This window comes from Capra hircus, chromosome 21, assembly GCF_001704415.2.
Source record: "Capra hircus breed San Clemente chromosome 21, ASM170441v1, whole genome shotgun sequence".
Classification (NCBI taxonomy): domain Eukaryota; kingdom Metazoa; phylum Chordata; class Mammalia; order Artiodactyla; family Bovidae; genus Capra; species Capra hircus.
In genome coordinates, this window is record NC_030828.1 from 5,287,050 (window position 1) to 5,308,816 (window position 21,767).

Sequence of the window (21,767 nt, forward strand, 5' to 3'; positions counted from 1 at the left end):
CAGTGACACAGAATGGGTTGCAAACCTTGCTTACTTGTGTGACATATTCAACCTGCTCAGTGAACTCAATCTATCACTATAGGGAAAAGGACCAATGTGTTCAAGCTGGCAGAAAACATGGCTGTATTCAAAGCCAAACTGGAATTACGGGTTGATGAGTGAACACTGGGGTTTTTGACATATTTCGAACATTACAGAGATTTTGAAAGAGACTGAGTCAGGGTCTTTCTCCCAGCTGGTGCACGATCACCTGTGTCAGCTTTCAAAAGAGTCAGCATTACTTCCCAACCACAAAAGACCTCTCAACTGGGAAGGAACAGATCCGTGACCCATTTGTGAATAAGCCAGGTGAATCTACTTTGTGCAAGTAGAGAATCAACTGCTTGAGATCACAAATTACAGTGGCCTTAAAAGTATGTTTGAGACAACTGCAGATCTCCATAAGTTCTGGATTAAACTCAAGGCAGAATATCCTGAGATTGCCACAGAAGCACTAAAAAGCCTGCTTCCATTTCCAGCATCCTCTCTTTGTGAAGCGGGGTTTTTTGCAATGACAGCAGTCACGACGAGATTATGGAGTAGGCAGACATAAGCAGCACACTTCGGGCATCACTGTCTCCCATCACCCCCAGATGGGACTCTAGTTGCAAGAAACCAAGCTCAGGGCTACCACTGCTTCTGCATTATGGTGGGTTGTGTAATTACTTCATTATATATCATGTAATAATAAAAGAAAGAAAGTGCGCAGTAAATGAGCTTGAATTCTTCCAAAACCATTCCCCCACAGCCCCTGCTGCTGCTGCTAAGTCACTTCAGTCGTGTCCAACTCTGTGCGACCCCATAGACGGTAGCCCAGCAGGCTCCCCCGTCCCTGGGATTCTCCAGGCAAGAACACTGGAGTGGGTTGCCATTTCCTTCTCCAATGCATGAAAGTGAAAAGTGAAAGTGAAGTCGCTCAGTCATGTCCGACCCTCAGCAATCCCATGGACTGCAGCCTACCAGGCTCCTCCGCCCATGGGATTTCCCAGGCAAGAATACTGGAGTGGGCTGCCATTGCCTTCTCCACCACAGCCCCTAGTCTGTGGAAAAATTGTCTTCCATGAAACCAGTCCCTGGTGCCAAAACGGTTGGGGACTGCTGATGTACACCTTGGTTAATAGTCAGTACTATTGCCTTTGAAAGTTGCTAAGAGAGCATATCTTAAAAGTTCTCACCACACACAAAACTTTTTTGAAATTTTGGTGATGGATGTTAACTGGATATATCATGGTGGTCATTTTGCAATATATAGATGAGTGTCATGTTGTACACCTGAAATTAATATAATGTATTAATATATCAATTATACCTTGATTAAAAAAAAAGAATCTGGTAAACAGTGACTTCTATTTGTGCCTTTCTTTACTTGCCGCCCCCTTAAAAATGGGGGAGGAGCATTGTTTTTTCTCCCATCATGTTCGTTCTCTTTTAGCCATTTTACACTGTAAATAGAAGTGCAAAGGATGTAACAGAAAGGAGTCGGGGGACGGGGCCTGGAGTCCGTCCCGCCCTGTGTTGTCTTGTTTCCGGCTGGGGCGCAGAAAACACTGACAGATGTGCACTGGGGATTACTGTGGAGACAGTCACACTTCACTTAACCCCGCCAGTGTCGTCATGTCCTTGAACATGGAAGGAGAATGAGGCTTAGTATCTCTGGTAACCCTGATGTGGTAGAGACATGTGACTGTAGACCTCAGATTCCAGGCTCTTACCAGTATAGCACTTTGGGAGAAAAACACTGTTAAGTATTGCCTTAATCATATATTTTAAGTCTTTATAAGTTAATTATCAGGCTTTTTCTTTATGCTAAAAAAAAAAAAGAAAAAATCACCTGACTTGTATCAGTTCTGCCAGCAAGAATTTAATAGGAGGTCAATTTACAAACATGAGACAGGGTCTGAGTGTTCTTAGTGTTTTAGCAGTAACCTGGAAACTTATTAGAAATAAAAATTGGGGACCCCCCATCCCAGAACTACTGTGTCTGAAACTCCCAGGCATGCATCTGCTCTTACGTGCCTTGCAAGTGATTCTGAGGCAGCTAAAACTTGTTTGAGGAAATGAGCAAAGGATGGCATTCCCTGGGACCTGGTAACTGTCAGTAGTGCTCTCGGCCTGGAGGTAGGTGGAAGGAACAGTTCCTGAACCTGGAAAGAACAGCCTGTCCCCACCCAGCCACACCACAGGTCTCCTTCTGCAGCATGTATGGGTGCGGAGAAAGGGGAAGGGTAGAACCAGTAGGGCGAAGGGAAGGTGCCTAGCCCAGGACACGGCATGGGAACATACCCTCCCTTCTCCCTCTGCCTCTGGGGTAGGGAGGTGCTCTTGAAATTGGAGTTGACCAGCGGTGGTGGCCCTGGCGGTGGACATGGGTGATGGGAACCTCTGTCCTTTCATTTTCTGGGCCTACTCAGTCCTTCACCACCTTTTCAGCCTTTCCAAACCTTGGCACTGCCACCCAGAGTCTCCTCCCCCTCCCAACTTTCTGTAGAGTCTAACCAGACCCAGACCCATTTTATTTTTTTGGACAAAGTAAATGCTGTATTAGTTGGGGGGGAGGGACTGGGATCTCAGAAGCAGCCTTTGTTTAGAGTGCCTCAGCTTCTACCTTAAGAATCACAGTATCCTTGTAAATGGAGAGAAAGAGAAAGTAGCTCTCAGCCTTCAGTCGGATTTTAACCTACTGTTGTGTTAGGCATATTGTTGCTCCATATTGAGAAATTCCAGTCACTTAGGAAACTATTAGCTTCTCATAGAAAAGGTTTTTTTACTTTATATATTGATCATGAAAGTAGTTATTTTCCTGTATTCCAAATTTAATGCAGAGATTATATATAAAAACCTTCTAAAAGAAGTGGTCATCTTTTTTTATTACAAGACAAGGTGTAACAGCTTACTAACAGCTTCTTTTTTGATAATTTTAAAATTAAGTTGTGGGAGAATGTTGTATAGTAAATAGACTGCACTTAAAAGTGCTGTTTCTTAGGAATTTTTTAAGAAAATATTTTTAAATAACCATCCTCAGTTTTCAGTCCAGAAATACTTAAGAGCAGAGTACTAATGTGTTTACATGCATGCATGCTAAGTTGCTTCAGTTCTGTCTGACTCTTCGCGATCAAACCCGTGTCTCCTACATCTCTTGCACTGTTGTTCAGTCTGTCAGTCGTGTCCGACTCTTTGGGAACCCATGGACTGCAGCACGCTGGGCTTCCCTGTCTACCATCAGCTCCCAGAGCTTGCTCAGACTAACATCCCTCGAGTTGGTGATGCCATCCAACCATCTGGTCCTCTGTTGTCCCCGTCTCCTCCCGCCTTCAGTCTTTCTTAGCATCAGCATCAGGGTCTTTTCTAATCAGTCAGTTCTTCGCATCAGATGGCCACAGTATTAGAGCTTCAGCTTCAGCATCAGTCTTTACAATGAATATTCAGGATTGATTCCCTTTAGGATTGACTGCTTTGATCTCCTTTAAGTCCAAGGGACTCTCAAGAATGTTCTCCAACACCACAGTTCAAAAGCACCAATTCTTCAAAGCTCAGCCTTCTTTATGGTCCAACTCTTATATCCATTTATGACTACTGGAAAAACCATAGCTTTGACGGTATAGACCTTTGTTAGCAAAATAATGTCTCTGCTTTTTAATACTCTGTCCAAGTTTGTCATAGCTTTTCTTCCAAGGAGCAAGCATCTTTTACTTTGGTGGCTTCAGTCGCCATCTGCAGTGATTTTGGAGCCCAAGAAAATAAAACCTCACCATTTCCCTTGTTTCCCCATCTATTTACCATGAAGTGATGGAAGCAGATGCCATGATCTTAGTTTTTTGAATGTTGAGTTTTAAGCCAGCTTTTTCACTCTCTTTCACTTTCATCAAGAGGCTCTTTAGTTCTTTGCTTTCTGCTGTAAGGGTGGTGTCATGTGCATATCTGAGGTTATTGATATCTCTCCCAGCAATCTGATTGCAGCTTGTGCTTCATCCAGCCCAGCATTTCTCATGATGTACTCTGCATAGAAGTTAAATAAGCAGGGTGACAATATACAGCCTTGATGTACTCTTTTCCCAACTTTGAACCAATCTATTGTTCCATGTTCAGTTCTAACTATTGCTTCTTGACCTGCATACAGATATCTCAGAAGGCAGATAAGGTGGTCTGGTATTCCCATCTCTTTAAGAATTTCCCACAGTTTGTTGTGATCCACACAAAGGCTTTAGCATAGTCAGTGAAGCAGGTGTTTTTCTGGAATTCTCTTGCTTTTTCTATGATCCAACAGATACTGGCAATTTAATCTCTGGTTCCTCTCCCTTTTCTAAAATCAGCTTGAACATCTGGAAGTTTTCCGTTCACATACTGTTGAAGCCTAGTTGGAGAATTTGAGCATTACTTTACTAGCATGTGAAATGAGTGCAATTGTGCAGTAGTTTGAACATTCTTTGTCATTACCTTTCTCTGGGATTGGAATGAAAACTGACCTTTTCCAGTCCTGTGGCCACTGTTGAGTTTTGCAAATTTGCTGGCATATTGAGTGCAGCACTTTCACAGCATCATCTTTTAGGATTTGAAATAGCTCAGCTGGAATTCCATCACCTGCACTGTTTTTGTTCATAGTTTTGCTTTCTAAGGCCCACTTGACTTCGAACTCCAGCATGTCTGGCTCTAGGTGAGTGATCAGACCATTGGGTTATCTCTTGCATTGCCAGGCAGGTTCTTCACCACTAGTGCCACCTGAAAAGCCCAAAGTGTTAGTTGCTCAGTCTTGTCTGACTCTTTGCAACCCATGGACTAAAACATACCAGTCTCCTCTGTCCATGGAATTGTCCAGACAAGAACACTGGAGTGGGCAGCCATTCCCTTCTCCCGGGAATCTTCCCAGGGATCAGAACCAGGTCTCCTGCATTGCAGGCAGATTCTTTACTATCTGAGCTGCTAGTAAAGTAATGCTCAAAATTCTCCAAGCCAGACTTCAGCAATACGTGAACCGTGAACTCCCTGACATTCAAGCTGGTTTTAGAAAAGGCAGAGGAACCAGAGATCAAATTGCCAACATCCACTGGATCATGGAAAAAGCAAGAGAGTTCCAGAAAAACATCTATTTCTGCTTTATTGACTATGCCAAAGCCTTTGACTGTGTGGATCACAATAAACTGTGGAAAATTCTGAAAGAGATGGGAATACCAGACCACCTAACCTGCCTCTTGAGAAATCTGTATGCAGGTCAGGAAGCAACAGTTAGAACTGGACATGGAACAACAGACTGGTTCCAAATAGGAAAAGGAGTACGTCAAGGCTGTATATTGTCACCCTGCTTATTTAACTTCTATGCAGAGTACATCATGAGAAACGCTGGACTGGAAGAAACACAAGCTGGAATCAAGATTGCTGGGAGAAATATCAATAACCTCAGATATGCAGATGACACCACCCTTATGGCAGGAAGTGAGGAGGAGCTTAAAAAGCCTCTTGATGAAAATGAAAGAGGAGAGTGAAAAAGCTGGCTTAAAGCTCAACATTCAGAAAACAAAGATCATGGCATCTGGTCCCATCACTTCATGGGAAATAGATGGGGAAACAGTAGAAACAGTGGCTGACTTATTTTTTTGGGCTCCCGAGTCACTGCAGATGGTGACTGCAGCCATGAAATTAAAAGACGCTTACTCCTTGGAAGAAAAGTTATGACCAACCTAGATAGTATATTGAAAAGCAGAGACATTACTTTGCCGACTAAGGTCCGTCAGTCAAGGCTGTGGTTTTTCCTGTGGTCATGTATGGATGTGAGAGGTGGACTGTGAAGAAAGCTGAGCGACGAAGAATTGATGCGTTTGAACTGTGGTGTTGGAGAAGACTCTTGAGAGTCCCCTGGACTGCAAGGAGATCCAACCAGTCCATTCTGAAGGAGATCAGTCCTGGGATTTCTTTGGAAGGAATGATGCTAAAGCTGAAGCTCCAGTACTTTGGACACCTTATGCGAAGAGTTGACTCATTGGAAATGACTCTGATGCTGGGAGGGATTGGGAGCAGGAGGAGAAGGGGACAACCCAGGATGAGATGGCTGGATGGCATCACTGACTCGATGGATGTGAGTCTGAGTGAACTCCGGGAGATGGTGGTGGACAGGGAGGCCTGGTGTGCTGCGATTCATGGGGTCTCAAAGAGTCGGATACGACTGAGCGACTGAACTGAACTGAGGGAAGCCCTAATATGTTTATGTTTATATTTTAGTATTGATATTAATTAATTCCTTGATATTAATGAAGTCCTATGCATATTGTTGCTAAGGATCAGAAGGCTGATGTCTATAGCCAAGTTATTTTTTTTTTGATTTAGCTTTAATCTGAGCTCATTGTAAATTTACTTGAAGTTGTAAGAAATAATAAAGAGAGATCTTGTGTACCCTCCAATGGTAGTGTCTTGCAAAACTGGTACTGTACCACAACCAGGATTGATAGTGATACAACCAGTGTACTGCTCCTACTTGGGCTCTCCTTTTACCTGTTTTCATTTCTGTGTGTGTATATTTAGTTCAGTGCAGTTTTGTTACATATATAGATTAGCATGTTCCCTGTCAACTCTGTTGTCATAGGGCCTTTATAACCCTGCTCACCAAGTGGAAACGACCCTCCCTGACCTCTGGCAGCCACTGATCTCTCCAGTGCTCTAGTTCTGGGTGTTTCAAGGTTGAACCGTACAGTATGCAGCCTTTTGACATGGGCTTTTTCCTCTCAGCATGATCCCCTTAAGCGTCATCCAAATCACTGCATGTGTCTGTAGTTCTTTCCTTCTTATTACTGAGCAGTATGGATATACCATAGTTATTTATTCATCCATATATAGTTAACTAGTCATCATTCATAGTTAACTGTTCATCCATTGAAGGGCATCTGGTTTGTCTCTGGTTTTATGCTGTGAATAAACCTACTGTGAACTTTCACATACAGGTATTTGTGTGAATATAGGTCTTTATTTTCCTGGAATAAGTGCCCAAGTGTGTAAATTACCGGATCATATGGTAGTTGCATACTTAGTTTTTGTTTTGTTTGAAAGACTGTGTATATTTTAGAACAGTTTTAGGTTCACAGCAAGATTGGGAGAAAGGTACAGGGGTTTCCCATATATCTTCTGCCTGCACACATATGTAGTCTCCCTCATTATCAGCATCCCTCATTATCATATATATATCTATCATATATCATTATCATGTATCATCATCATTATGGTCTCCCTCATTATCAGCGTCCCCAGATGGGATACCAGAGTGGTACCTGGGTTACAGTTGATAAACCTACATTGACGCATCATAATCACCCAAATCCATGGTTCGCATTAGGGTTTCTTTTCAGCGTTGTGCCTCCTGTGGGTTTAGACAGATGCGTAGTCACATGTATCCGTCATTGTAGTATCAGTCAGAGTAGTTTCACTGCCCTTAAAGCCCTGTGCTCCACGTATTCATTCCTCCCTTCATCCCTTGACTTCTGGCAGCAGATCTTTTCACTCTCCATAGTCTTGCCTTTTCCAGGGTGTCATGTGATTGGAGCTTCCCTTGTGGCTCAGCTGGTAAAGAATCTGCTTGCAATGCAGGAGACCTGGGTTGGATCCCTCAGTTGGGAAGATCCCCTGGAGGAGGGCGTGGCAACCCACTCCAGTGTTCTTGTCTGGAGAATCCATGAGGAGCCTGGTGGGCTACAATCCATTGGTTGCAAAGAGCTGGACACAACTGAGCAACTAAGCACACACATGTAATTGGAATCATACACCCGTGTAGCCTTTTCAGGTTGGTTTCTCTCACATAGTCATATGCTTTTTAAGTTTCCTCCATGTTTCTTCATGGCTTGATAACTCCTTTTAGCGTGAATAATATTCCATTGAGTGGATGTACCACAGTTACAGATATTCATTTACCTAGTTAGGGATACCTTGATTGCTTTCAATTTTTGGTGATTATGTCTGTGTAGGGTTTTGTTTGGGCATCAGTTTCAGCTCCTCTGGGTAAACAGCAAGGAGCACAATTGTTGGAATGACATATTCTAAGAGTATGTTTAGTCTTTTAAGAAACTGCCAAACCGTCTTCCAGTGACTGTACCATTCTACATTCCTAGTACAATGTAGAATGGTTTACTTTCTCTGTATGCTAGCCAGAATTTGGTCACTGATTTATTTTGATCATATTGATAGTGGTATTTACTGTTGTTTTAATTTACATTTCCCTAATGGCTACTGTGGTTGAACATCTTTTTGTGTAATGTTGAGTTTTGAGAGTTCTTTATACATTCTAGATACTAATGCCTTGTTGGATATGTAGCTAGCAAATATTTTCTCTCAGTCTGTGCTTATCTTTTTCACTTTAAGTAGGGTCTTTCACAGGAGAAGGCAATGGCAACCCACTCCAGTACTCTTGCCTGGAAAATCCCATGGATGGAGGAGCCTGGTAGGCTGGCTGCAGTCCATGTAGACTGCAGTCCTTGGGGTCGTGAAAAGTCGGACATGACTGAGTGACTTCACTTTCATACATTGGAGAAGGAAGTGGTAACCCACTCCAGTGTTCTTGCCTGGAGAATCCCAGGGACGGAGGAGCCTGGTAGGCTGCTGTCTATGGGGTCACATAGAGTTGGACACGACTGAAGTGACTTAGCAGGGTCTTTGACAGAGCAAAAGTTTTTAATTTTGTTGAGGTCCAATTTACCACTTTTTACTTTGGGAGCCAAGTCTAAGAGCTCTTTGCCTAGCTTTGGATCCCAAAGGTTTTCTTTTTTTTCTAAAAGGTTAATTTTAAGTATTAAGCCCATGATCCGTCTTGAGTTAATTGTTATGAATGGTTGACATTATTCTAAATGAAGTTAAATCACTGTCTTCGTCACATATTTGTATTGCCTTTAAACTGCTCATGAGCTGATGTCAAAGTATGATCAGTAAATAGGCTTTTCACCCTGGGTTTGATGTAGGTACTAAAAGTAATTTAATGTAAAAGTCAATCAAATGGGAGTCCTAATTAATGTTTCAACCTTTGGTTGCTATTTTTGGAAAAAAGTAATTGTAGTTTACACTGGGAAGTGCATCATGTAGAAGTGACTCTGTGGATCAGTATTCCATTTTCCAGTATTACAGGAGCGCAGACAGAAACCATTAAAGATTGGGTTGTGGGAGTCACTCCTTTTACTTAGGAAGTTTACTAGAGAGCTTCTATTCAGCCATTATCCTGAGGCTTTTGGAGCATCAGAGGAAATTTGAGAAGGGGTACTGGCTCTGAAATTAGACTTTCTGGGTTCAAATACTGATTCTGCCACTTAACTGGCTCCATAATTTGATCTCTTTGTGCCTTAGTTTCCTTATTATAAAACAGGTGTAGTACTTAAGTATCCACCTCTAACAGCTGTTGTGAAGCTATCACTCACTTGAAACAGTTTCTGATACATAGTGGGCACTCAATAAACTTTAGCAACCATTATCCCTAAATCATTGATTTTGTGTGAGGATGACTGGGAACCATCTTTTTTATTTGAAAATTTTGGGGACTGTCTTTTTTATATTAAGACTAACATAGTACTATTAAGATTTGACTGCAAAATTCAAATAGTTTATAGTCCTTAAACAATACAAGAGAGACTTTAAGCAAATTTTGTGCTTGTAGCCCCCGAATGTGGGAATTCACGGTCCTCTGCCACGAGGTGTTTTCTGAAAAAAAAAAAAAAAAAAAAAAACTCCAAAAAACACCACTCATTCACTTGTCCTAATTAGGTCCCTCCTAACATTTGTGTCCTTTCAAGGCTATAGATCTCTTGTCATTTATCCATGATAACTGGATCCACAGCCTGTCAGCATTCTGAGCATCTTTTCTCAGACACTTTGCTTTATTGGAATCTCTTAAGAGCCTGGTATTTGAGGGCTATGCCTTTCTCCAGACCAGTATGGCAATGCAGCTTGAGATGTCCCCATCTTGTAACAACCATTCCAGAAAAAAAGTGTGGTTGTTTGATCCCCTAGCTTGTTTTTTCGAGATTTGTTCTTCCTTGCCGTTAGTGGTATAATTGCTTGAAAACAGCTGCAATTCTCAATTCTCAATGGGCTGCCGTAGACATTTGTTTCAATGCAATTTTGTTTGGCCAGTATTAATATCTTAAAAGACACTAAAATTAGGAAAGGTTTATGATAGAGTAGAAGCCGCCCAGCACCTATTATCTTCATTCGTTATCTGCCTGCCATTTGTGGCAGATAGGTCCCTCTGTGATAGAAAACAGCCAGTTCTCTCCACCCCTAACTCCTCGAAGTATTTGTTTACCTAAATTTATTGGCATTCACGTTTTAGTTTTGTGTGTTGAAATGATTGAACCATTTGCAATGGCCCTTTTTATAGGTTGAAAATAGTTGAAATAGCAGTTTTATTCTCACTTGTGGTAAAATTTAAGAACTTAAGATGTATAGAAATATTATCACAGGATATTTTATATATAAAAATCTCAATAGTTTTGTTGGGAAGAAATGTTGAAACTACACTAAAAAGTAACGTAAGCACAATGGAATTCATCTTTGAAGGAGAACGTGAAAGCTATTCCTGCTGTGTGACAGACAAAATATACCAGGCAATTGATGAGGTTGTTTTATTCAAGCTGATGCAACAGGGAGAATGTTCATTAATGGGGAGCCTCTCAAAGAAGGAGAAAATATAGAGTTTATAAAACTGGGAGGTCAGTAAGGAACGATGGAGGTGGGTCCTATCACCGGTGGTCAGCCCTTCCTTAGAACACAGAAGGCGTAGTGCTTCTTAACCATGACTGCTTTCTGGAAGCACAAAGCTCAGGTCAATTTTAACACTGCCGAATGGAACAAGGTTACTGCTATTACCATAGTTATGTTTATAAACTGTATGAGATACACATCATAGAAGTTTGATTTATAACTTTAAAATCTATAGGATTCTTAATATTTCTGCCCTAAAGGACTAGAACAGGGCAGCTTTTCCTTATAAGGGTGACCAGGAGTTGGAAGTCCTTTGAAACAAAGCAAGGGGAAGAACCCACTGCAGAGGGAGGGCGGAAGATCAGGGGCAAGCCAGCGGACCGTAGTCAAAGTGGGACCCAATGAAGGTGACGGCGCTCCCTCCAAGACCGCTTCTGGTGAGCAGGGAAGGGGTGAGAGATGGGCATTTGTCAGTGGGCCAGGCTAAAGGAGAGAATTCCATGGATTTTGTTAAAGGATGCATTTTAAAAGGACAAGATCATGACCCATATAAAATGAATGTGGAATGAATTTATTTAACTAATTAAAGAACTAGCCAAATGTCACAACCATTTTAAAAGTTGATGAACTGTGAATTTATATAGAGAAGGAGTATTGAAATGAGTTTACAGACGGAAGCAAAACTGGATTTCCCCACTACAGGGAGGGTTGCCCTTTCACCAGACAGTTATGGGCATGTCCATAAACAAGAATTATTTGCATTGCTATTAGTTACCTACAATTTACCAAGGTGTAAAATAGTGTAAAGAATATGCCTGCCAATGCAGGAGACACTGATTGGATCCCCGAGTTGGCAAGAGACCCTGGAAAAGGAAATAGCAACCTACTCCAATATTCTTGCCCAGGAGATCCCACGGACAGAGGAGCCTGGTGGGCTGCAGTCCATGGGGTCACAGAAGAGTCTGACATGACTTAGCGACTAAGCAACAACAACAAAACAGCTCAAAGCCAGTGACAAGACCAAGCCCCATTGGATCAAGTAATTCCCAGAGGCCCCATTATTCCATTGAAAGGCTGTTCAGTAATCTCTCTTGGTCACACCATGGTCTTCAGTTTTTCGTAGCCATGCCTGCTCTGTAGTAACTACATGCTTTCTCTAATAGTCATCTGTCAGTTGTTTACCCATTTTTCTCCTTAAAAGCCATGTCTGATTTTTTCCTTTCTTTCTGGTCTCCATCAGGTCAAAGGAGCCTGAGATATCCAGGATATATAAATTTATAACCAACTACAAATACAATTTAGTTTCCTCATGTTTGGATTGCTTTTGCTTAATATCCTGTCTTTTTCTCGGGATGACATTAAAATTTTTTTAACTTAATGTTATGAAAATTAATATTGAGAGTCCCTTGGACAGCAAGGCGATCAGACCAGTTAATCCTAAAGAAAATCAACCCTGAATATTCATAGGAAGGACTGATGCTGAAGCTCCAGTTCTTTAGCTACCTGATGAGAAGAGCCAGCTCATTGGAAAAGACCCTGATGCTGGGAAAAATTGAGGGCAGGAGGAAAAGTGGGTGACTGAGGATGAGATGGTTGGATGGCATCATTGATTCAATGAACATGAGTTTAAGCAAACTCTGAGAGATGGTGAAGGACAGGGAAGCTGGCAATCCTGGGGTCCCAAAGAGTCAGACATGACTTAGAGACTGAACAACAACGTTACTAATTTTAAGTTGGGAGTTAAGCGACATAACAATAATTTAGCCACATAGCTAACATTAGGTTTTCATCTGTAAGTTGAAGGTGAAAGTTAATGAATTTGTGTTATGGGCCAAGTGGTTCTCAACCTAGACAATTTTGCCCCACCCCCAACCCCCGGGGCCTGCTACTGACATCTAATCAGTAGAGGCCAGAAATGCTGCTACACTTCCTACAATGCATAAGACAGCCCACCAAAGCAAAATTACCCAGTTCTTACTGTTAATCATGCCAATGTTGGGAAACCCTAATGGCCCATTGAAGAAGGTTAGAGGAAAGCTGATTGCTATGATAAAACTAAAAATAATTTTATGGTCTTAAATCTATATGAAAAACATACATTTTGTTTTTATACATTAAAAATAATGTTATTACCAATTTTCCATATTTAAAAATTATGCAGTCAGTATTACCTTTAACTTGAGAGACTAAAGAAATAGAAAGAGATGCTTTTCCATTAGAAGGAGAGGGTGAGACGACTTGAGAGAGTGGCATGGAAACACCTACATTAACATATGTAAAATAGACACCTAGCAGGAAGTTGCTAGGTAACACAGCCTAGAGGGGTGGCTGGGGTAGGAGGTTGGAGAGGGAGGGGATATTTGTATACTTAATGGCTGATTCACACTGCTGTACGGCAGAACCCTACACAACCTTGTAAAGCAATTATCCTCCAATTAAAGAAATAGGTGCCTTTCCTTTGTAATGTGTATAACACTTGCACTTTTAAAATTACTTTTCCTATTTTAGGTTTTACCGAAGAAACGTCTTAAGAGATCCATCACATTTCCAAGGTTAACATTTACAATTTGGAGTTGTTGACCTTCTTATAAGAAAGATTTTGGCCATCAAAATGAAAACTTTATTTGAAGTTCTAGAACAATTATACAAGAAGGTACTTCTCGGAGCCGCACTTGAAAATGACAGCCATGATTACGTCTTTTATCTCTACCCAGCATTTTCAGATCAAGGTGGTTCTACAGCCACCTCCTCAGACTGCTCAAACGCCCTTGATGTTCAGGACAAGCAGGAGCCATCCTCTGTCAGTTTGCCTACCTTTTCTGTAGCACCTGTGTGTTTGCAGAGACATTCTCAGATGAGCAGTACTGGAGAAATAATGCTCCTTCAGCTAACAGTGATCAAAGTGATGATAACCCGAATATTGTCTGTGGAAACTGAATTCCATGCAAAGGAGAAATACAGAGATATAATTAAAATTCTTTTAAAATCATCTGACATCGAATCTCAATTGGTAAGCCCATTTACTTTTTGTGTGTGTGTTTTTTTAAGATCTATATTTTTAAAATAAAAGTTTTAAAACAGTCAGCAACAGTAGGTAAATGTATTTATTTTCCTATAGACCTGTATGTTCCAAAACTCGGAAAAATTGTTATCTCACATGGCTGCAAAGTGCCTTGCACTAATTCTGTATTTCCAACTGAAGGAAAAGGTAAGATAAGTAATCAAATTATGTTACTATTACTTTTATATTTTCTTTAAAATTGATCTCTGGCATTCAGTTTTTTATCAATAAAATATTTGCTCATGTAGTGTGTAAATCCACAAACATGTAAGAATAGAATATTATGTTGGTGACTTATTTCAAGGATTAGAGTCTTAAAATACGTTATAAATCATTACAGATAAGATTCTCAACTCAAAAGATAGACTGCAAGTCACAGAGTCCATAACTGTTCAGATTCTCAAAGGAGTAGGTGGGCCTCCTTCCTCCCTTCCAAAAACAAGGCTTAGGAGCCCCTGCTTGAGACTAAGACCATTTTCATAGGTTTAGTATAAATTCTAAGAATGGTCCTCAGCATAATGAAAAAATATGAACAAATTAATCATTTTTCTCTTAACTGAAGTAGTTAGTAAATATATCTAAACATTTCCTGACTTCTTTTAGCTGTAATTGCTTGTTCCTTTCTTAAAACAGCATTCTTTCCTGAATACAAAAAGGTGGTATGTACAATAGAAAATTTGGAAAAAGGGAAAATGTATAAAGACCAAAATAAAAATTTCATATCATTCCAGCCACCAGAGATAATAACCACTGCTGTATTTCATGTTCCTTCTTGGTTTTTTTGCTAATATGGTGTATTAAATTTCTTGACTTAAGGAATACTGGGATATTTATGTCCTTGTTTTAGCAAATATTATACTTTTTTTTTGGAATGAAGTAAACAGTGTTGTGTAGAATTGTGTATAATAGATAATTTGTAATGGCAAAGAAAAGGTTGTATTACAACTTACTACTTAAAAATTTCTTTCTCACTTATAGATAACATTGAGTAATTCCTGGATTTCTTTTTGCCAAAAAAATATTTCTGAATATTCTGAAAGTAATAAAGTAGTATACTGCCTCTGGATACTTACCTTTGTAATTAAAGAAATCTTTAAAGATACATCTTCACAAAAAACGGGTATGTACTGTGTTTCCCAATAAACAATTGTCATTGTCTTGTTCCCAGGGAGCATTATATTTTTGTGAGTAAAACTTATTTTACAACCTCTGATTGTTTTGAAGCATGAAAAACTAGAAAACCATGCCCAATAGTCTTTGATTGAGGGTACCTTTTTAAAAGGAAAAATGTAAAACTTCACTATTACTGGATTTCCCTGGTGGCTCAGACGATAAAGCGTCTTGCCTACAATGTGGGAGACCTGGGTTCAATCCCTGGGTCAGGAAGATCTCCTGGAGAAAGAAATGGCAACCCACTCCAGTATTCTCACCTGGAAAATCCCCTGGACTGAGGAACCTGGTAAGCTATAGTCCATGGGGTTGCAAAGAGTCAGACAAGACTGAGCGACTTCACTTTATTTTCACTATTATTAAAAATTGAAATTAAAGCTTTTCATTTTTATATGTCCTTTGCATAGTCTGATGTTACTGCTATTTGTAAAATGGATATTAGCCATGATTATTAGCTGTTAGCATGTTTATCTCCATTTGTTTGTGTTAGAGGTAAATAATCCAATCCATTTTTTCATCTTCCAAAATGATGATGATTTTAAAAATTGTAAAATTGTGTTTTAAGAAAACTTTGTTTTTCCTGTTGCTTATAATTACTATTTTTATACTTGCAGAAATTCTAAAGCAGTTCCTGACTCCTTTTGACCCTCTTTTTGAAGTCTTTTACAATTCCTTATTTTCTCAGCATTTTGAAAACCGCCAAGATGCTTCTAATAAACTAATAAACAGTTTGATATGTTTCCTGGAATTGCTTGAACTTCTTATAGCCTCTAGAATCTACCTGAAGTTACATTTCACTTGCCAGAGGATTTTATTTTTGAAACCTTCTTGTGTGTTTGATGTTATTACCTGGCCTATTCAGGCTTTTGTCAAAAGGAAGTTGATCGTCTTCATCAAAAAGTGCCTTCTGTGCAAAGTGGGTGAAGACCTTTGTCGGGGATCTGTCCCTGTCTTCATGCCACCAGATAATCCTTTGGATGTGGACCTGTTGGCTTTGGCCAGTGCTGTTCTGCAAGCTGTGGATTTGGGCTTGTTGAGAACGTTGTCTGTCCGTGGAAAACATTCCTGCTTTGGAGGTGGTGAAGTCCTAGCTGGATATGAGCATGCCCCTGGTCCAGATCATGTGATTCTTAGAGCATTGAGCTTAATTATCATAAGATCCTTAGAAATCAAGTTTCAAAATTGTGCTTCAGCAAATGAAATGAAAGGTAACTTTCTGAATGCCTTATGTATGTAAAGCAATGGATAATTATTTACTGAAGTAAAATTATTCATAATTATCAAAGCTCAGAATTGTAATTTCACTAACTTGTTATATCTTATTCTAGTTATAATTTATTAAGTTTTCTTCCAATAAAGATAAAAATTGTCTTTTAAAAAGTTTCATTTTTGTGTGCTAAACTGAATTTGCATAACATAGTTAATAACTGTAGTTTAAAGAAACAGATTATTGAGTCTCTTCAAAGTAAGCAGTGTTAGTCAATTCATGTTCAGATATTTGTGGTATATTATTCATATTTTCCTTCACAAAATTGGTATATCTACTAATACAGAGTTTTGATAATTAGGAGTTGAATTAAACTAATGTAGGGTGTAATCTCTTGCCTGGAAAATCCCATGGGTGGTGGAGCCTGGTAGGCTGCAGTCCATGGGGTCGCTAAGAGTCGGACACTGGCTGTGCGACTTCACTTTCACTTTTCACTTTCATGCATTGGAGAAGGAAATGGCAGCCCACTCCAGTACTCTTGCCTGGAGAATCCCAGGGGTCGGGGAGCCTAGTTGGCTTCCAGCTATGGGATTGCACAGGGTTGGACGCGACTGAAGCGACTTAGCAGCAGCAGGAGCAGCAGGGTGTAATCCTGTGCAGTTGTCATTTACAACACTAGATGGCGTTGGTTACATAAATCAAGAGTTTTAAATTGCCGTTAAAACGCCTCAAAACCTTTTTGACTTTTGTGCTTAATAGTAGTACTTTCTTTTAATGCTTTAAAAAACTTTAAACAAAAACTTTTTCTGCTAGTATTTTGAAGGCAAATTATTTTTGTTTGGTTGTATTGTTGCCTCTAGTACAAACACTGTGGCATCCAGTGAAGCAATTTCTGTTGTCTACTATTTATCCATTTATATGTTTTTAGCAAGAATTCATGTAACTTTTATTTCTCAGAGATACTAGCTATTTGACACTGTGGCAAATAGATGATCTGGCTATACATTTTAACTATATCCTACCAAGTAGGTCTTTTTCTTTTTTCTCTGAAGCTCAGTTTCCTAATACACAGAGCAGAGATAATCCCTAACTTAAACTTTTGAACGTGTGAAATATGATAATACATTTTAAAGTACTCTAGATGTTATAAATGTATGTGAATAGGTAAGTTATTATAAATACATTCATAAACTGTTGTTTTCTCTTTAAATTTTTCTGTTTTTGAAGTGGATTACCAGAGGTTCATGTCTGAGTTGCTGACCTTCTTAAAGCCTCACCTTCAGCCCTCTCTGCAATCACACAACCTCTGTGAGTGGTTGTCTAGGGTCTTCATAGAACAAGATGATGACATGCTGGAGGCTGCCAAAGCATTGCTGGGCATCTACCTGAAGTTGACCAGGTTTGTATATTTTAAAATAATTATACTAACTAACATGGCCAGGAAAGCAGAAAACATTTTTAATAATGTATTGGACTTACAGTTTACTTTCCATCATTAGGGGGAAAAAATCCCTAACAATTTTGTGGTTTCCTTATAAGTTCCAATTCCTTTAACACTGCCCTACATGAAAATAGATTACATTTGAGTTCTCATTATGAAAACTTGAATGGCTAGCAGATCTAGGAATTAGCACTAAACTGAGATTAGACAATATGGATTCTGGCTGAGTCTCCATCTTTGCTTTACCTGTGTGATCAAGAATAAGTTAATACCATTGTCTAAGTCACAATTTAATTGATGTTTGAAACTCTTTTCACCCTTAAGACTAACTTGTCTGTATTGAACTACTGTGAGGTGATTTTTGCCTTTGTAAAGCTGAATTCAAACTTGTAAGTAATCAAAGGAACTTGTAAATTTTCATTTTAATATACATTTGAATTGGTACTAATATCATCTTGAGGCAGATATCTGCAGTTGATTATGAAGTTATGTTACTGATGACATTTTATACTGATCCTATTTCTGTTTATTAAAAGATCTGTACTTGGGTCATATGTTATGGCAAATATCTGTAATTGGTTATGAAGTTAATAACTGATGACCTTTTACAGTATTTCTGCTTCTGCTTTATTAAAACCGTAAAGTATTTGCTTTATTTCCATTTCTTTCTTGGCTTCAGAGAAAGGGATTTCTTACTAATGGTTGTCGGTGTAGTGTTGTGCTGCCAGTTCTTACTTGTATTATGACACTTCTGGCAATGACTGCTTTCAGACTATAAGTGTTTGGGGCCAATTTTCAAAAGGTTCTAATCAAGAACACAGAATGCATGCATGTGATTTGAATTAGGCTTAGAAACGGTCAAATACAAATTCAGTCTGAATACACATGCCTTGAAGAATATAGTCATATTCAAAGCTGACTTCTTACGCCTCAGGAAAAGAGGAAGCTTCTGAATTAAATTCATTTTGCACGTGAATTTCTAATTTTCTTGAATTTCGTGTGATCACAGAGGCCTGTGCTCATGTCATATGTATTTTTTAACGTAACTGAATTGGTTAAGATGGTTGTAAATGATAAAAATCAATATAAACTAGTCTAAGCCAAAAAAGGAATTTACTTCCTGGGAATCCCAAGGAATCAAGTTGGCATCAGGTGTAACTGTGCATGACTGAAATCATGTCACTGATTATTTCTCTTTGTTTCTGTCTCATAGCTTTGAATTCATTCTCAAGCAGGGCAACCAGCAGTGCCAGACTGACAGCAGCCTTACAGTTAAGATCTTTAATAGTGCCAGCAGAAATCCCAGAGGAGATCTGATTAACCTGCATGAGTCACAGATTCATGTTGAAATCATGGTGGCTAGGACCATGGGTACTCTGATTAGTTAGCCTGGGTCACATGCCCACCCCTCTTGAGACAAGTGTGGAAGGAAAGGAAGGAGGTTAATTCCCACCTTACCGTGTAAAATTAGTTACCTGTAGGAATAAGAGACTCTGATGTCAATAGACAGGAAGATGGAGGAGGTTTGTTGGATGGATACAAACTAGAACTACCAAAGTCAAAGGGTATTATTTATTTTATTGAATCAGGTTTCTATAGAGTTTGTAGAGAAAGATTGTTTTGAATTTTTTTCTTTCAAAAATAATGCATAGATTAAAAAATAATGTGGCAGAATTTATGGTATGTGAATTATATCTGTCAAAATTTATATTTATAGAGTCATTAATCTGGAGTGTCTGTTATTTTCAGAGAATGTGAAGCTACTGAAAGCTTGAGCCAAGAAACAGAAATGTGGAGCCATCACACACATGAAAATGGCTATAATCCACACTGTATTTTTTTATTTTTATTAAAAAATATAGGATTTGATTCTACCGTTCTTCTTGATTTTTTGATTTCATCAGAAACTTGTTTTCTTGAATATTTTGTTAGATACTTAAAATTATTGCAAAAAGACTGGGATAATTTTTTCACCATTTGCAAATATTTTGATGTAACTGAATCTAAAGATAACATACATATTTGTTGTTGTATCTCCTCACTTGTCCAAGATAGAAACAGCAACTCAACAGAAGCTAGTCCTTTGGCTGTTCTTGGTAGTCACACAAATGCTCATTCTTGGGTCTCCTGGACTTCTGCTGCTGCTTCTGAACCACTGAACCATGGTGTAACGTTGGAGAAGGCCCACACCAAGCTCCAGGCTAACTGTCTTTCTACCCCAGGAGCTTCTCCAAGTCTGGTAGATTATGACAGCTCTGATGATTCTGAAGAAGGATCCACAAGCCTGTATTTAGTAAACAGTAGACTAACATCTTCACACCAAGAAGCAACGAAGAAAACTCAGGACACATTTGGAGTAAGTGGGGATAAAAAAGAACTTAGCCCAGAGTCTCAATCAAGGCCTCTGGTTACTGAAGAATCTAATACCCGGTTCTCTGTTTATTGTGATGGAGCCCCAAATAACACTGCTTCTGAAGTGGGAATATCTTACAGAACAGTAAAGTGCTTTGAAGAGCTACAAGGTGCCATTTACCGTTTGCAGAAGAAAAGTCTGTTCCCATATAATCCAACAGCACTTTTAAAATTGTTAAAACATATTGAGACAATATATAATAAAAGTATGACCCCTTTGTAAAACACTGACATTTTATTTCCAGGAACTATTTTTCCTTAATATAATTGTGCCTTACTGAGATAACAGTATTAAAAATAATAAATAAACCTCAAAAGAGTTCTCTAAACCATGCTTTTCTTTTGCCTTTTGGGAGCAGCCTAGTGACTGAAAAACATATATCAAGTAACAAGTCACTTGATACAGTTGTACAACATTTGAAATCTATGGTAGTTCAAACTTCCTCAAATTTGGGATAGTTATTGTATTAATTTCTTATTGATACTGTAACAAATTCTGACAAACTTGGTGGCTTAAAAGAACAGAGATTTATTCTTTCTCAGTTTTGGAGGCTAGAAGTTCAAAATCAAGGTGTCTGCATGACTGCACTTCCTCTTAAGGCTCTAGGGGAGAAGATTTCCCTGCCTTTTTGTGTCTTCTGGCCATTGCTGTCAGTCCTGGATATTCCTTGATTTGTAGCCACATCACTTCAATCTCCTTCTCTGTTCTCACATGACGTTTTCCCTCTGTGTCTGCTGGTGCTGCTGCTGCTGCTAAGTCACTTCAGTCGTGGCCGACTCTGTACAGCCTCTAGACAGCAGCCCACCAGGCTCCCCAGTCCCTGGGATTCTCCAGGCAAGAACACTGGAGTGTGTTGCCATTTCCTTCTCCATCCCTGTGTGTCTATCTGCATCCAGTTTCCCTCTTTTTAAGTATACAGTCAGTAGATTAGGGCCCAGTCTCATCCAGTAATGACCTCTTGTTGTCTGTTGTTTAGTCACTAAGTCATATCCCATTCTTTGTGACCCCGTGGACTGTAGCCCGCCAGGCTCCTCTGTCCGTGGGGGTTCTCCAGGCAAGAATCCTGGATTGGGTTGCCATTTCCTCCTCCAGGGGATCTTCCCAACTCAGGAGTCAAAACTTAGCCTTCTGCATTACCAGGTGGAGTGTTTATCACCGAGCCACCAGGGAAGCCCCAGTATGAGCTCATCGTAGCTTAATTATATCAGCAGGGACCCTATCTGCAAATAGGGTTGCATTCACAGGTCTTGGTAGCCCTGAATTTTGGGAGGGACACTGTAAGCCAGTACCCTTATTATTTCCCTTTGAGGTGTTTACATGTAATGTGATGTGGAAAAAACTTACATCTTAGTGGTTTTTTAAAGAGAAGTGATTAGCTTCATGTGTATGTATATATGTGATCTATGAGAACACAAGTATATTAAGATTTTTTAAAGATACTTAAAAAATTTTTTTCCTGTTTAAAATTGTTGTGATATGAATGATTCTGTCTTTGAGAGAGGAGGCAGTAAATCCAGATTTTCACGTTGTTACAAGCACGCCTCATTTTATTGTGCTTCACTTTCTATTTTGCAGATGTTGCATTTTTTACAGGTTTAAGGTTTGAGGCAACCCTGTGTCATCCAAGTCTTTTGGTGCCATTTTTCCAAAAATATTTGCTCACTTTGTGACACTTGTAATTGCAATATTTTGGTAATTGCAATATTTCACACTTCTCATTATTATATTAGTTACAAATATAAAACTTCTAATGGATGAGGAGTTGCTGCTTATGGAT

The 21,767-nt window shown here is 39.4% G+C and overlaps 1 protein-coding gene across 5 annotated transcripts in view; it reads left to right on the forward strand.

The window, feature by feature from the left end:
- The window catches only part of LINS1 (lines homolog 1), a 30,853-nt gene extending 10,639 nt beyond the window's left edge, over nucleotides 1-20,214 (forward strand). For 3 of the 5 annotated variants that reach the window (XM_005694922.2, XM_005694923.3, XM_013972921.2), the window contains exons 2-7: nucleotides 13,207-13,708; nucleotides 13,817-13,906; nucleotides 14,738-14,879; nucleotides 15,544-16,137; nucleotides 17,364-17,535; nucleotides 19,327-20,214. In XM_005694922.2, coding sequence (XP_005694979.1) covers nucleotides 13,310-13,708; nucleotides 13,817-13,906; nucleotides 14,738-14,879; nucleotides 15,544-16,137; nucleotides 17,364-17,535; nucleotides 19,327-20,212 — 2,283 coding nt within the window. In that variant the 5' untranslated portion in view covers nucleotides 13,207-13,309 and the 3' untranslated portion in view covers nucleotides 20,213-20,214. Of the gene's footprint in view, nucleotides 1-13,206; nucleotides 13,709-13,816; nucleotides 13,907-14,737; nucleotides 14,880-15,543; nucleotides 16,138-17,363; nucleotides 17,536-18,790 lie in introns of all 5 variants that reach the window. The other 2 variants (XM_013972924.2, XM_013972923.2) reach the window with 2 other exon arrangements.